This window comes from Lytechinus variegatus, chromosome 4 (assembly GCF_018143015.1).
Source record: "Lytechinus variegatus isolate NC3 chromosome 4, Lvar_3.0, whole genome shotgun sequence".
In the NCBI taxonomy this organism is placed as follows: Eukaryota; Metazoa; Echinodermata; class Echinoidea; order Temnopleuroida; family Toxopneustidae; genus Lytechinus; species Lytechinus variegatus.
In genome coordinates this window covers 25,303,884-25,319,578 of record NC_054743.1, presented here as the reverse complement: position 1 = coordinate 25,319,578, position 15,695 = coordinate 25,303,884, and the positions used below count along the sequence as shown (strand labels likewise).

At 36.3% G+C, this 15,695-nt stretch overlaps 1 protein-coding gene across 1 annotated transcript in view; it reads right to left on the bottom strand.

The window, feature by feature from the left end:
• Positions 1–1,064: 1,064 nt before the first annotated feature.
• Positions 1,065–15,695, bottom strand: part of LOC121413688 (RING finger protein 17-like) — a 30,067-nt gene continuing 15,436 nt past the window's right edge. Inside the window, exons 5-16 of the mRNA XM_041606608.1 lie at positions 15,222–15,372; positions 13,600–13,735; positions 12,780–12,860; positions 12,241–12,341; positions 10,108–10,223; positions 9,016–9,217; positions 8,336–8,457; positions 7,247–7,414; positions 4,481–4,642; positions 3,392–3,584; positions 2,112–2,196; positions 1,065–1,203 (exon numbers count right to left, since the gene is read on the bottom strand). Coding sequence (XP_041462542.1) covers positions 1,093–1,203; positions 2,112–2,196; positions 3,392–3,584; positions 4,481–4,642; positions 7,247–7,414; positions 8,336–8,457; positions 9,016–9,217; positions 10,108–10,223; positions 12,241–12,341; positions 12,780–12,860; positions 13,600–13,735; positions 15,222–15,372 — 1,628 coding nt within the window. The 3' untranslated portion in view covers positions 1,065–1,092. The remainder of the gene's footprint in view (positions 1,204–2,111; positions 2,197–3,391; positions 3,585–4,480; positions 4,643–7,246; positions 7,415–8,335; positions 8,458–9,015; positions 9,218–10,107; positions 10,224–12,240; positions 12,342–12,779; positions 12,861–13,599; positions 13,736–15,221; positions 15,373–15,695) is intronic.

Sequence of the window (15,695 nt, the reverse complement as noted above, 5' to 3'; positions counted from 1 at the left end):
AAGTGTTTTTCATAATAAAATGCATGGCGCACTCGCTCAAGTTGCATGCAAGCTAAAAAAAATGTGCACTGCTCTTGCAGATGAAAAAATAAATAAACATGTGTATATCTCATCCTGGGTTTAACAAAGTTATTGAAAAAAAAAACAAGTTACCTGAAACCATATTTGTGTAAGTTTTATGAAATAGTGTCATATAGAGATGATTCTCCTCAATAAATTACGATTTTGTAAAAAAAAATCTTTTTTTTTACAAAAACATATATCAAAAAAGAAAAACGTACTGCCATATTTTGATTGCAAAAACGTACTAAATACGGCAAAATGTACTGGTTGGCAGGTCTGCATACATAGCAGCATACAAGTTGGATGTGAATGGAAAGTCAAATCTGGCCTAATTTCTCCTTTTAAAGGGTGCTTTGTATCATATCAGGTTTAACAAACTTTTTTATTTATCAGTTGTCAGCTCTATATCCTTCATGTAAATAATTCTTTGTCTAAAGCATACACGTTAATATTGCAGCTGCTCGTTAATATTGCAGCTGCTCATAATCACTTTGTAAATATCACCATTATCACTGATAGGGTGATCTTTTGTTTCCATAATATTGCACCTGCACATCATTTCGTTAGGCATATAAAAGGTTCTCTAGCGCAGTGCAGTTATCTCTGTAATGTAAATATTGTTTTACTGTAAATGTAATATTTTTTAGATTAAACTATAAATCAAACAAAAATTGTAGGTGTTAAAAAGGTTGAATAAAAGACAAGATTCTAGATTTTCTATGACATGATTTTTTTTCTTGGAAGTTTTACTGAGATTGCACAGTGAGCAATCTTATGATTGAGTGAACCCAAACTTCACACATTATTTTCTCTCTACTTTGGAAGCTTTGGTTAAATTTCTTCTCTGCTTTCAATCAACTACTTGTGAGGGTTATTGCTGATCATTTTTTGCAAGGTATATATCATTTTAAGAGTTAGAATGCACTTTTTCAATCTCAATGAAAACTTCAAAATTCACTTTTGGCAACTTGTGGACATCCATTTATGGTCACTTTGACAATTACAATCAATTAAGTTAGAGAATAACATTTAGAATATTGGTGCATGGTAAAAATTAAAACTTACGCTCATGAGTACAGCTTCTTGGCCCTCTACCATCGCTTGGAAAGCTTCAGAGGCCTCTCTTGGCCACCTACCATCCTAAATCAAAAAGGTTGAAACAAAGATTTGGTATTGAAAAAAGATGACTGAAATCTTTGAATAATCATAATAAAAATTTTAAAAACTTGGGATTTACAGGTTTGATAAAACTTTTTATCCAATGTTTATTAATTACTCATACCTGTTGGTTACACTATTCAATTCATGTACATTTACATATCAACTGAATAATATGTAATAATTTTGTTTAATATCTGAAACTGAAAGTACTTACAGTTTGACAAATGTTGGAATCAAGTATACTGATGTTTTTGTGCTAGCTGTATTCTGAACTTTGATCTTGCTTGATGTAATAATTTTTGTTTAATATCTTAAACTGAAAGCACTTAAAGTTTGATAAATGTTGGAATCATGTCTTTGTGCTAGCTGTATTCTGAACTTTGATCTCACTTGATGTAATCATTTTTGTTTGATATCTGAGACTGAAAGTACTTAAAGTTTGATAAATGTTAGAATCAAGTATACTGATGTTTTTGTGCTAGCTATATTCTGAACTTTGATCTCGCTTGTTGTTACGTGCTGTAAATGTTATGTATACTTGTCTTTCTTGGTGATACATGTACATGCTTGTTTTGTGCAAATGCATTAGAATAAATCACATCTCTACCTGTGGGTGGAGGAAGAAAACACAAACTTATGTTGAATGTGTATACTTCTTAATGAATCCAGAATATACTCAGATAAACCTGGGGGCCGTTTCATAAAGCTGTTCATAAGTTAACAGCGACTTTAAGAACAACTAGTGATCCTTTTTAGTCATAAATTATATTCACCATTAAATGTTCATTGGTGATTATTTTGCGAGTAAGAAAGGTTCACCAGTCGTTCTTAAAGTTGCTCTTAACTTACGAACAGCTTTATCAAACACCCACCAGGAAAAAAATTACCTTCTGTGTTGAAACAATGTCAACCAATGAACAACATAAAGCCATGTCTGGTTCCCGCTCATACTTGGCACGGATCTTACATAAGCTGCAATGAGAAAGAAAAGAAAAGATATGATAAGAGAATTGTGAAAACATAAATCTGTACCCAATTTCTTTGGCACCTTGTCAACAATCAGAGCAGCGTCTTTCCCACATGAATCCTGCAAGCGGCTTTTCAGTACTAATCTTCATATTTCATCATAGACAATACAATTGGAACTGCACAACAGCTGGTACGAAAAAACAAAACTTTCCTTTATCGCGTGATTTCTACTACCATTCTTTTGGCACATACTTTTGAAAAGCTGTCTTAGAACTCATTTTTAATATTATTGAAAAGGCACCAAAATCCTGTTTTTTAATATGATGAGAGTAGGAAATAGGTAAATTACCTGATTGCTGGATTACACTTGGATTCTCTTCTTTCTGTTTCATATCACTCTACAACACATTTGTCTACTCATCATTTGATCAATTTGCAATTTAGCCCATTTACCATTTTGTCTTATTTCAAGTTACCCTATACCCACTTCATACGATAGTCACTGGGTCTAACACCGCTTGGTTTACATGATTACATCAATTGTTTATGAAACAAAATTTTCATCTGACAAAGTGAGCCTATAGAATGAAAACCATTGTAGTGGAAATTAGACCATCTGATCAGTAGACTAACATTTAGACCCAGTGGCCCGTATTATGAAGTCGAGTTTAACTTAGACTCAGGTTTAAAGTTGTGGTTTAAGTATGGGAAGCCAAAGTATTAATATTTTTATTAAGTTATATGTTTCTTATGTTTACTGTGCCCTTCCATGATTCATGGATGGTGAAGACAATCATCTTCATACTTCCTAGACAATTATGAATGTTTTGATAGCCAAATGAGCTGAAGTATGATATCTCCACTGTAAGTGAAAAATGTAACAATTGGCTATCCATACTTAAACCACAACTCTAAACCCGAGTTCAGGTTAAACCCGACTTCAGGATACGGGCTAGTAAGTATTGTGGTCAAAGTGAAGGTTGGACCAAAGGGTAATAAGACTAAATTAACAGTAGACCAGCAAGTAAGTTTAGTCATGGTGTAAGAAAATCTAAGAACAAGACCCTCTGCTCGTCGAAAAAAAGGAATAAACTCACAACTACTGAAAAGACGCAAGACATTGAAAGCTACATGTATATACAAAGTCAACAACATTTATAGTTCAAGAATCCTGCCTGAATGTGAATGGACCCCTTACCTCGAAACAGGCACCCATTCTGTATTGCCATAATCGATGTAGGTGACCTCGACCTTGGGCTCTTTCTCCTCGTCACCCATATCATCAGGGTCAAGGGTGCTCTGTCCCCCACACTGTAGATGGTCGGGGAGGGTCTTGATGATTGCACGGTACCATTGTTTGTCCACTGAGAACTTACAGCAGCAACGAAGACCTGGAAGCAACAAAGTGATTAATTTCATTTAGCTGTTGACTATTGGAACTCGGTGATCATTCTACAAAGCATATAGCGGAGTTTAGTATTTAACCAGTAAAACACAAATCAAATTTTGTCAACTAGATTTGCAATTCCAAAGGGAATCGGGGAGGGTCTTCATGGATGCACTGCGCCATTGCTTGTCAACGGAAAAGCTGCAGCGAAGCCCTAGAGGGGAAGAAGCGAGTATTGGTGTCTGTTTTGATTCATCCATATAGGGAGTGGAGGATGTGCACACATCGTGTGCGGGAATGACTGATTGAATCCTATGACCTGGTAATAATATATCTGTAAAGCGCTTTTTAGACACGTTGTTCCTATGTTTTGAGCGCTATATGAAAGCGGATCATTATTCATATAGTTTAATAATCGTTGGAAAGAGGAATTAATACATGTAAGGTGTACCTACCAATCGGGGTCAACAGGAATGAGAGAATGGAGTAGAAAACCTGTTAAACTCAAAACTAAATTTCATCAACGTTGACAAACAATATTATTTGATAATGGTGACAGAGTTTGATTAATGAGGCAGCTCGATAGGAATGGGAATATTATGTATAAAAACCTGTTCAGAAAAAAATACATTTCATCTTCTGCACATTTTTAAAATGGTTGGAGAGTAGGATCTCTGTGGCCATCTGAAGTCAATATATTCAGAATCACTCTCAATAGAGGGTGGCGGAAGCCATATAACCTCTTCCATACAAACGATTCCACAGACATCAAAATAACAGTGACATTTTCTGCCACCTTTCGTTACAAAGGCACATTATCCAAGGCACCTTAACAAAACTCATGCTATTTTCATCTACTACCTCCCAATCTCTATTTCAAAGCTTATTCAAATGACTTACCAACTACAAGTGGGTCTGGGATCCTCTTCTTCTTGTCCTCACTCTCACACACCTTGTACAAGGTCTTCATCATCCTCGCCAAGCGAGGGCGGTCTGATTTCCGCTGGATGTAGAAGCGGGCCGGTGATCGGATGTGGACCACATAAACTAGGTTTTGAGCAGCTAGTGGGAAGGGTGCGAAAATATTTTAATACATAAATACTTTGAGCATGAGTCATCGCTAAATTACGGCATTAAGCCTCCCCTCCCCCGCCCCCTCAAAGTAAAGGGAGAGAGGACTTGTTGGAATTTCAACCATTAACCAACCTGAAAAACATTTAGATGCATATTGAGAGTGAATTACTGTGGTCCTATGCTTTCACATTCCATTGTCATAAATGGATCTGCAATAAAGAATTTGTCATGAAAGGTTTTTTCAAATCCCTCTATGATTTCTAGGATCGCACAGATGGAGGTCTCGGGAATATGCGGTATAAGTGCCCCAATATGCGCATAAAAATCCTTTCCACAGCTTTTTCTTTGGAACAACACATATTTCACCTGGCTTTTATGCACTAGGGGTAAAATCATGCAGCCAAAATGCACAATTCTGCACCCTAAATGAAGAGCTGATTGTTTTATATCACACTGTCAGGAAAGAAATTTAATACAATTGGAATGTTTTAATTGAGTTCAAACATGTGTTTGAAATATTCACTTGGTCCAAGTTAGGGTAGACCAATAGCAATTGTATGTACATATGTTTTGAATGTTTTAAAAGCAAGCGTTGGAAACGTTTGATCCCCTCTTCAGAGTATATAAAGTGTACCAGGTTTATGTCATATTTTATACAGGTGTTAGAAATATTTTTATGAGTAGAAGCATTTTAATACAGGCGTCATAAATAGCCAATACAGTGCTCTAGCATTGATGAATGTAGTTGTACAGATACACAGGAAGTGTCTTTATTAATAAGAATGTCTTGCTTTATGCACTCATCTGGTATTAAAATTCTTTGGATTACTTTATAGAAATTGTACAGTTATTCCTAGTAACGGTAGGGTATATTAGGAGGTCAATTTCAGTAATTCAGGGAGAACCACCTAAGCCAGAATAGACTACAGATGTTCGTGTAGGCAGTCTAAGTTATAACTGAGGGACTACGTCGGTGACGAGATAACGACCCCAGCTGCCGCCGGTTCTCCACCGACATGACTGGTCAAAATTCATGTCATCATTGGGGGCTCGATCTCGTCCACTAATTCGTTGAAGCCACATCTCTCTTATCTGGGGGCTACTCATCGAGGGGTAACACAGTCTGCGGAGGCCGAGGCCGAGTGGAAGAGACATCGCAACCTGCGGAGGCCAGGAACTGGACCGACCACCAGGGCCGAGTGGGGCATGTCAGACCAGATAGGATGATGGGGGCTCACATCAACGATTACCGTTAAGTTAAGTTATATTTTGTTATCCATAATCCACATCTATGTATATTTTCTTGTACAATCATTGTCAAAGAAATCAAAAGAAATATTGAAAAGGTTTGATTAAATCTTTCATAACTATAATCCTATAATCCTCAGCTTTTACGTATTCCTTATTTGGTGTCAAGCAGCAGTAGATAAATAATTTAAAAAGTCACTTCCCACGTGACACACACCAAGATAGATCCTTGTCATTTGATTGGTTGTTTAATTCGATCATTCAGCCTATTTTACAATGTCATCATCCGTGCCATTTTCGATCCATACAATTTTTACATTGCACGCACGGACCCAGACCCAAGGTACCACAATAAAATCGCTTGTTTGCAGCGCGCATGTTGTATGTACATGTATGCAACAATTAACATACTGTGCTCGCACTGCATGAGCATAGTTTCCATCAAAATTCATAAATTTCAAATGACAAGGATCCATATTTTATAGGTATTTAGGTGTCATATAATCCAAATAATGAATGTTTTTCATTCGTGCAATGGACAGAATACTTCATTCAATGAAAAATTACATGAATAATCCATTCAACTCGGCTACAGCTCGTTGAATGGATCATTCATTTAACCTTTCACCTCATGAAGTATTCTGTCCATTGCACTCCATTATTCATTATCAAGCCTACCAACCAGTAAACAAAAAAATAGGAGTTATTCATGGAAGAAATAGGAGTCACACCATATTTTCCATAGATGACTGTACAAAATATCTGGACAAAAAACACTTTTCTTTCCCTATATGATAAACACTGTAATGTATGTTAAAATTTATATACAATTGGAAGGAGAGACCTCAGTGCGGGTCACAGTTCTGTGTGCCCGCCTTCTTGGCGACCCAAATAATAATAATAAACAGTTCTTGTATAACGAATATCACAATTATGAATAATGTCCCTATGCGCTTCCAAAGGACTTTGATATTATTACCCCAGCTGGGATTCGAACCCACGACCCTCTGTTTCAAAGTCCGGAGACTTATCCACTGGGCCACAATGCTCCACCAAATTAGCTGGCTCCTCCAAATTGGCTGGCTCCTCCCGAAATGCGCCTTTGAATATCTTTGACAGATATATGGCGCTATACAAATGCTGTGCATCATCATCAAAATTTCCCCAAAAGCGTAACTCACTTTAAGGAGTAGTTGGAAGGCCTGAATTATTTAGAATGTAAAATTAAAACATGATGATCATACAACTTGCATACACACTGGCTATTGGCTACATCCTTCAACCTCCTATTTTAGAACTTTAAAGATGATTTAGATACATAATGACCCGTTCCCTGCAACCAACCTGCTGAACAAGAAGCCATGATCTTTGATGCAGCCTGTGACGGTGTCCTCCTGGTTGCTGTTGTACTGGTCTGAAGCTGTGATGGAGATGTGGTCCCATTCTGAGATGCTACATGGTTCTTGGTTTTGGGTACTTTCTTCTGCTCTCCCTTACCCTTGGCACTGGTAGCTTCAACATCAAACAGAGATAAAGAGAGAGGGGGGGGTAGAAAGAGTTTAACTGTTGATCCCCTATTACAATATACATGTACATGTATCTGTGTGTATAAAAATTGAGGGATATTTCCCCATTTAAACATTCAATATGCTTCTTTCATTGCCCTATTAAAAAAATACTTGCGTATGAAAAACGATGGATTTTTTTCTCTCAATAAACCTTTAATGCAATTCTTTCAATATCTTATTTTTGTTGAAACTGATTTTACATCAAGATGGAACTACCCTTGCAAAGGCTCCTTGAACCGTGGTCGGAGTCTAGAATAAAATCGTGGGAATCTACAAGCAAATGTTAGTTTTCACCATGTTATGATTGTGCTTACTGAGCAATATTCCCATGATTCAATGAAAATGTCATATTTATCATTTTTAAGTAGCTTGTAATTGATCATAAAATATGGCTACCAATCCTAGAACTGCACCTAAGTAGAAGAGCTGTGGTGTAGAAGTTCTGACTCTCGCCTTGTAAACAGAGGGTTGTGTGTTCGAATCCCACCACGGTCTAGTGTCCTTTGGCAAGGTGTTAATCCACACTTTGCCACTCTCGACCCAGGTGCTAAATGGACACCCGGTAAGATGCGAAAGTTATTGTATGTTTGAATTTGCCAGGGCCATTATAAGGCTTCGATGAATGCAAGGAATGCTTCCCAGGGAGTGGAAAGTGTGCACTTTTCGTGTGGGATTGAAATGAATCCAATGACATAATATGCTGTAAAGCACTTTGGGCCATTATGGGAAAAGCGCTATATAAAAATTAGCTATTGTTATTATTAAGTAAAGCTAAGCCAGAGTTCAGAATAAATTCAAAGAACATTATCAATTGCTAACTTGAACAATGAAAGGTGTACATCACTAAAATAAATCAAATACTTACTTTTTAATTCACTTTTTCCAGCAGAGGAGATGGAGAAAAGCTTTGAGTTGTTAAGGATTGCATCTGCAATCTTTGGTTGCACGTAATCAGCAGGTAGCTCATCTTGTGTCTTCAGATCCCAGCTAAAGATTACAAGAGAATCAAGTTAGTATTACAGATCGAGCTAAGGAACAGTATCTTCAATTCAAAATAGATTTTAAAAAGAAAATCAAGGTATTTCAGAAATGGTAAGCCAGAGCCAAACTGTCAATGCTGCAGGCTGTAAGCTAATAATTGAGAGTTCATAGAGCAATCATTTTTAAAGCCATGTATACATTCCTGAACAGGTTTATCATCCAGTTTAATGACATTTTCTCCAATGACGATGATTGCTCAGGGCTTTATTTGATCCAAGATATATTTTATGTTAGGTTTAAGGTTGGGTTTAGGATACATATAGGGTATAGCGTTAAATCCAGGGTTGAATAAATTTACAGCAGAGCAATTCTCGCTGTAGAAAATGTCAGAGAAACCTTTTCATTGCAGCTTTCCCTCACTACCGATTACTCTATAAGAGAAACATGATGATTGTTAATGCAAAGCCGCTAGTAGGTTTCCTGCATGAAAGATGCGGCTCTGACAATATACCTTAACGGGTAACGTCTTAAAAAAGATATTGTAAGAGATACCAACTAACATACCTTGTTCTGCCTGTAGTATCAATTGAACCATGTGTCATGACGTGCTGGACAATCTCATTACCGGACTTGAATCCGATCGGTTCGTCCTGGCCGCCATCTTGAATCACATGACAAGGCAGCTCCGAGGCCGAGTTGAGGATACTGATCATCTCTGTCAGGTTTGGGGATGTATCCGATGAATCTTGCAGTGAATTGGCTACATCTAATCACAAAGAAAAATTAATTATCATTTCAAATTCATAATTATGACAGTGATGGCGTTTGACAATAGAGTCCATCAAATAATAAGCTTATTCAAATCACATACAATATTGAATTTGAACAAAATTTCAGATCAAAAGAATGATATTTATGATGAGGATGATGTTTAGCCCCCCACTCCGACCAACAGCCCCAAAAAGTCCAGCGTGGTTAGGGTTAGGATTTTTTTTTTTTACATCTTTTGTGACTAAGAAAAATGTGATAACACAAGAGTTCATAATTAAAGGGAAATAAAGTAACTAAGGCAATGAACATACAAGATTACAGAAGGACAATAATAATATATCATGGAAGCCCACTGCAGGTACATGTATGTAAAACAGTTCCTTTAATGATGCGGCAATCCTGGGTAAATAAAAGAAAGCTATATCATTGTCTTTTAAAGATGTAATGATCAAAGTTATCATCATCATAATCATCACAATCATCGTCACCATCACAATCATCATCATCACCATAATCGTCATCCATATAACCTTTATCATCAGTGCCATCATCACCATCACCATCATCATCATCACCAAAAATTATCTTCATCATCATTACAATCATCATCATAATTATCATCACCACCATCATCATCACCATAAATTATCTTCATCATCATCACAATCATCATCATTATTATCATCCCCACCACTATCATCATCATCATCATCATCACCATCATCATCATCATCATCATCATCAACATCACCATCATCATCATCATCACCACCACCATCATCATCATCATCATCACCATCATCATCACCACCACCACCATCATCATCATCATCATCATCACCACCACCACCACAATCATCATCATCATCATCACCATCATATTACCTGACATGACTGTTTCCAGTCTGCTGATGTTGTTTTTCAGACTTCGTTCCATCTGACCAAGATGGTGAAGTCTATCAGCCTCGCTGTCACTCAGTTCTTGAAGAAGCATGGTTTCTCTGCAGATTGGTAAAGAAACACAACGTAAATTATGGACTGCAGTGAATGGTAAAGTTACCAGTTACTGTATGCTTGAACACACACAAATCAACTATGGACTAAGAGGAGCAAACTGGCCAATGCTGTGTATGGCCCCTCAATGATGGTGTGTTATTATTAGCGAGTCTTAAAAACTACCTTTTCAGAAAACTTTTATTGGTCAACAATTTCATTTCCATGGAAAAACTAAAATGTTTTCGAGAGAAATTTGCTTATTTTGCTACTAACATAATTATTACAGCATATGACTGTATTGCATAGTGAATTAGTATGTTATAATTAAAGCACGCCTATATTACAAGACTACACTGGTCTTAATGATGCATTATGGGTCAGAAACCTGGCTATATTTGAGTAGTTGAAGACATGAGATGGTGCCATTAAGGCCAATTATACATACATGTATTTGCTTTAAAACATCAGCTTGCCAATGTTATCAAGCTTAGTTTTTTCACTACACCAATCCCAGGTTTATTACTGTCCAACAAGTCTGGATTTTAGTGACCATCAAATAGGAATTTATTTACTTCTTTTTTTCCAACAACATACGCTTTTTATGGACCCCAAAAACAATTTGTCAATGATATCATTGTAAATGGTGATTAAAGTCTCCCAAAATACTGAGGCAATATTTTGGTCTTGTGAATGTATTAAGCAGCTTCTTATAAACATTAAGGCACAGAGAAAGGAAAGGTGTTATTAAGGAGATGGATGTCTTTATTGTAATGACTTCCTGTTTCAACAATCAAGCACACAGGGCTATAAACTGTCCCATTGTCTTTGCTTCATGGAACTTTTCATTGACTAGACCTTGATTAAAATTATGAAGTGGCAAGTTGTTTAGAATGTTAAACTACACCCAAATAGTAGCATGAAAACTACGTTAGGGGCAAAATTTGCATTAAAGTATTCTTTGTAGATCTAAATGTATGGAGATGGCTATTTCATTCCAAAGCCAACATGAGGGCTTCTTTCTCAAGAAAAGCTTTGTGAAACACCATCATTCAGCATGGAGCAAACCTTCATTAAGAAATTACACAACACAACTGCAGTGGGCTTGTATATGCAAAATATGTTCCAAGACTCATGTGATGCTAACACATTATTCTTCTTTTTTTTTGGAGATATGGCTTTTTCTGATGGACATCTCTATGCTTCCAACATTATAGCTGACAGGGACTTGGACCTGACAGTATTTAAAATCAATCTTGACTATGGAAAGCAATCAATGCCAAAAATGTTTCCTCTTGAGTGTCTAAGTCCAATTATCTGATTCATGTATGCATATGTCCTTATCTTATCTATACCAGATAGCACAGTACATATGCCATAAAGATGATAAATTGTGATATCTATGGCTTTCCATAGTCAAGACTCGCTTGAATTTATGCAACATTTTTAAGCGTGGGCCTAAAAGTCAAATGGAGTACTTGTGGCCCCTTCCAAATTCTAATGGAATGGAAAGGTTTTGTCTATGCCTTGGAGTTTCTCATGCCAAAGCCAATTCTAGTCACAGAGAAGCCTGTCCATACACCACACAGTAAGCCAAAGCCGATTCAAACTCTGGTTTAACATTATGGTTTAACTTTGGATAGCCACAGGTGCAATTCATCAGCTCAACTGACACTCAAATAATTCAAAACAATCTGGAAGCAGTAACTAAAAAGCTTTCTTCATTATTAAAGTATGACGGATGACCACAATAAACATTGGGAACATACAATGTAAACCAATTTTTGATATTTTTGGTTTCCAATTATCTTAGCACAGTGCTACCCTAACACAAAAGTTAGCGATTAATCGTATGCTTGTTTTTCACGATTGATTGATTGCATTGACTACAATGCACAATTGTAGAAAAATCTTCTACGATCATTGCTAAGCTTTGTGTTATGGGCCCTAGATCTTAGAACATGGCCTTAGTGATTAAGCCAAATGATCAATGCTCTTACTAACAGTATCACATTGCAATTTTACCTTCTTTGGAGCAGGGCATGGAGGTTTAAGAACCTTGATCTTATTTCCTCGGATGCAGGACTGGATTCCCTCTTCACTTTGGTAATTGCCTTGTCAATGGACTGTTTAAAAAAAGGGGGAAATATCTCAATTACAAGTAAGTTACAAAATACATGAACATCCATAAAGCAGACTTCTATTTCAATTTTCTCAATCTTTGATAGATCCAGGGGAGTTGTATAACAACTCAACCAATTTTAATAGCATCGTTTTCAAATAAAGATGCACAAGTAAAAGTCAATCAACTAATAGTGAGCTCAAAACACACCAACCAATATACAACAATGTGATGTAAGAATACAAAAAGACAACAGTCAGTTAGATTCATAGAGCTGTGTAAAAAGGTTATAAAGTGTCTTGCTACTGATATAAAATGAGAAATGTAATAAGCTACCTAAATCCTTACATCTGATTGGCTAAGACAAAATTTGTGACTGAAAATCACAAACTGCTTCATGAAAAGCTTCCTAGGAGTAAATTATCCAAGAATGTCTACTCACCGCATTAGAGTAATACAATTTCTTGAGGACATCCTTTGCTATATCAAATGCAGGCTTCAAAAGGTCTTGCACATTGGCATTCTGTGTTGGAAAAAAAATTGATACCATTCAAGTAACTTGAAGGATAAGCCTTATAACTTTTCTGCAATAATGTATACACAATGACAAATTCCTATTTTTCTGTACAAGAACACATTTCTTTCACACAAGGCTTACTGTACAACTGATTTTCAGAATGCAGGAAGTTTGTGAAGTATCAGTTCCAAAGATAAGAGCTGTAAATGTGGTCTGGATGATTACCTCAATCTGCTATATGATGGATCAGTTAAAACGAACCAATTTATAGTCGGGATTCTTGAAAGGAAATATACTTACTGATGAATATCCATTTCACTTGGTTTAGAGAAATAAGCTGGTATTTCATTCACTTGAATCATAACCATTATTCAACATCTTGTTCGGCATGTCTAAAAGAATCAATTTCTGCTACTTACTCAGGATCCTTCAAAGGAAATGTTGCATCCTGGGTCCCATAACACAACGGTTAGCAAATTGATCGCACACTTGATTTTCATGATTGATTGTACATTATAGTCTATGCAATCCTTCGTAGAAAATGTTCCATGATCATTGCTAATCTTTGTGTTACAGGCCCCTGACAACACTAGTATTTTGATTCACCGATTTTCGATAAAAGCCATAACCGTGAATATTTATATTTTCCTCAAACCAGAGACTTCATCACACTCCACACAGGGTTAAAGTAGGAAGGTTGGTAAACGCAGGAGTTGACAAATCTCTGGTACCATTTTAATCCTACCTGGTCTCCTATTGATATGATTTGATGTCCTTTATGTTCTCCCGTCAAGCCACAGTATGCACAGATTGGCTTGTCGTCATCTTTACAATAGAACTCTCTGGGCATGTTGTCATGCTCTTCACATCCATACACTCCTCTGTTAATAAGAGAGGAGAGGAATTTATCATTTTTACTCATAAAATGCGTATTTAACCACATAATGTCAGTGCACTGTTAATGTAAATTGCATGAATACAAAGGCTTACAGTAATCCTTTCATATTTTGTGAGCGAATTAAAATGGGTCAATTTATCATGGATGTAGCTCGATATATTGGCATTCTGTTAGTATCCATCAAGTACATACATGATTATAAATGTCAACTTAAGAGGAAACATTTCTTTAAATGACCAAAGTGGGCATCACATAAGTAAACAAATGAATATATGAATATACAAATATAACACTGAAATAAACCATAAATACACACAATAAATATATAAGCTAGGGTTTACATAAAAATGAATAAATTACTAATCAAATATACAAAAATATGCACATCTAAATTCATAATCAATTACTTAATCAATTTTCTGATCAAATAAATGAATGTATGTACCAATGGAAAGGACAGAAGTCAAGATTATAATACTAGTTTGGCTCCAGGCTGGTAAGGCTCCCTTTTGGGATGACAACCCTAGTTAGCATTCATACAGGCTGTGAAGGGGTAGTCCTGTTTAAGATCCAGGAGCAAAAGGCTCTGGTCCCTGGTTATAATTGGTCTGGGCTGACTACCCATTCAATCTTTTTCTTATTGTCTTGGTAAATATAAGTCACTTTTCATCAAATTATGATAAAAACATCAGGCCAAATTACTAAATGTGACCTGCCATCCCCAAATCATGTATATATGATAAAAATGAATTTTGATATCTTTATTGAGCTTGAATAGGGCACATTCTAAGCTTTAAAATGGTATATAACTTGACAAAATTGAATGTAAAATGAATTCAGTGAGAGATTTAAAGACTAAGGCCCGTATTCTGAAGTCGGGTTTAACTTAAACTCAGGTTTAAAGTTGTGGTTTACGTATGGATAGCCAATTGTTACATAAATCACTAACAGTAGAGATATCATATTTCAGCTAATTTGACTCTCAAATCATTCATAATCATGATTATTGTCTAGGAAGTATAAATAGATGATTGTCTTCACCATCGTTGAATCAGGAAAGAGCACAGTAAACATAAACATACAACTCAATATAAAAAATTTGACACTTATGGCTTCCCATAATTTTAGCACAGAGTTAGACCTTGGTCTAAGTTAAACCTGACTTCAGAATACGGGCCTTAGAAGAAAACAAGGTTTGAAGTTTGAGGTTCACTCAAGGACCAGAGGTGCACTCTGTGCAATCTCAGTGAAACTTTTGAACAGTCAAGAACAATTGGTGCCAAAGAAACTCTTGTATCTTGTCTTCTATTTCATTACTCTTTAAAGATAAGCTCATTTTCTAATGTTCACTTTTAGAGTACCATATTACTATTTTGTATATCTACAGAGACCCTTCCATGGTGACTTATTTTTGTTTTATTCAGTAGCAGGTCAAAGATACAAAAAATAGAAAATTAAAAAAAAATTACATCTGTATTTGGATTCTGTGATGAGGGTTCTTGCTCTTTGAGTTGTTTTTGTGTAGCTTGCTCCAGCATTTATCACAGAGCTCCTCGTCACACTGCTCACATTGACAGGAAGCAGATTCCTGGCTGCATTCTTCACATAGGGCTCGGCCTCCTGAAGAGAAACAGATAGAGGAGAGGGAGACATTATTTTGTACTGAAAGAAATTTTGAAAGTTTTCTTGTGTCTGTGGTATCACTAACTGGGTCTCGTTACTGAAAAAAAATAAATAACCTAAATCCATTTTCTCCTCCTCTCCCTCCTCTTTCATCGACAAAAACTGCTCATTCCCTCTTTCCCTTTTCCTTTGTCTTTTTCATTCTTGTCTTACTCTCCCCCACCCTTATCCTCCCAAACCTCTATCCCTCCCTCCCTCTCCCTGTCTTTCTTCTTCTTTCTCTCCCTCTTCCTCATCCCCTCCTTGAAATAAATCCGCCG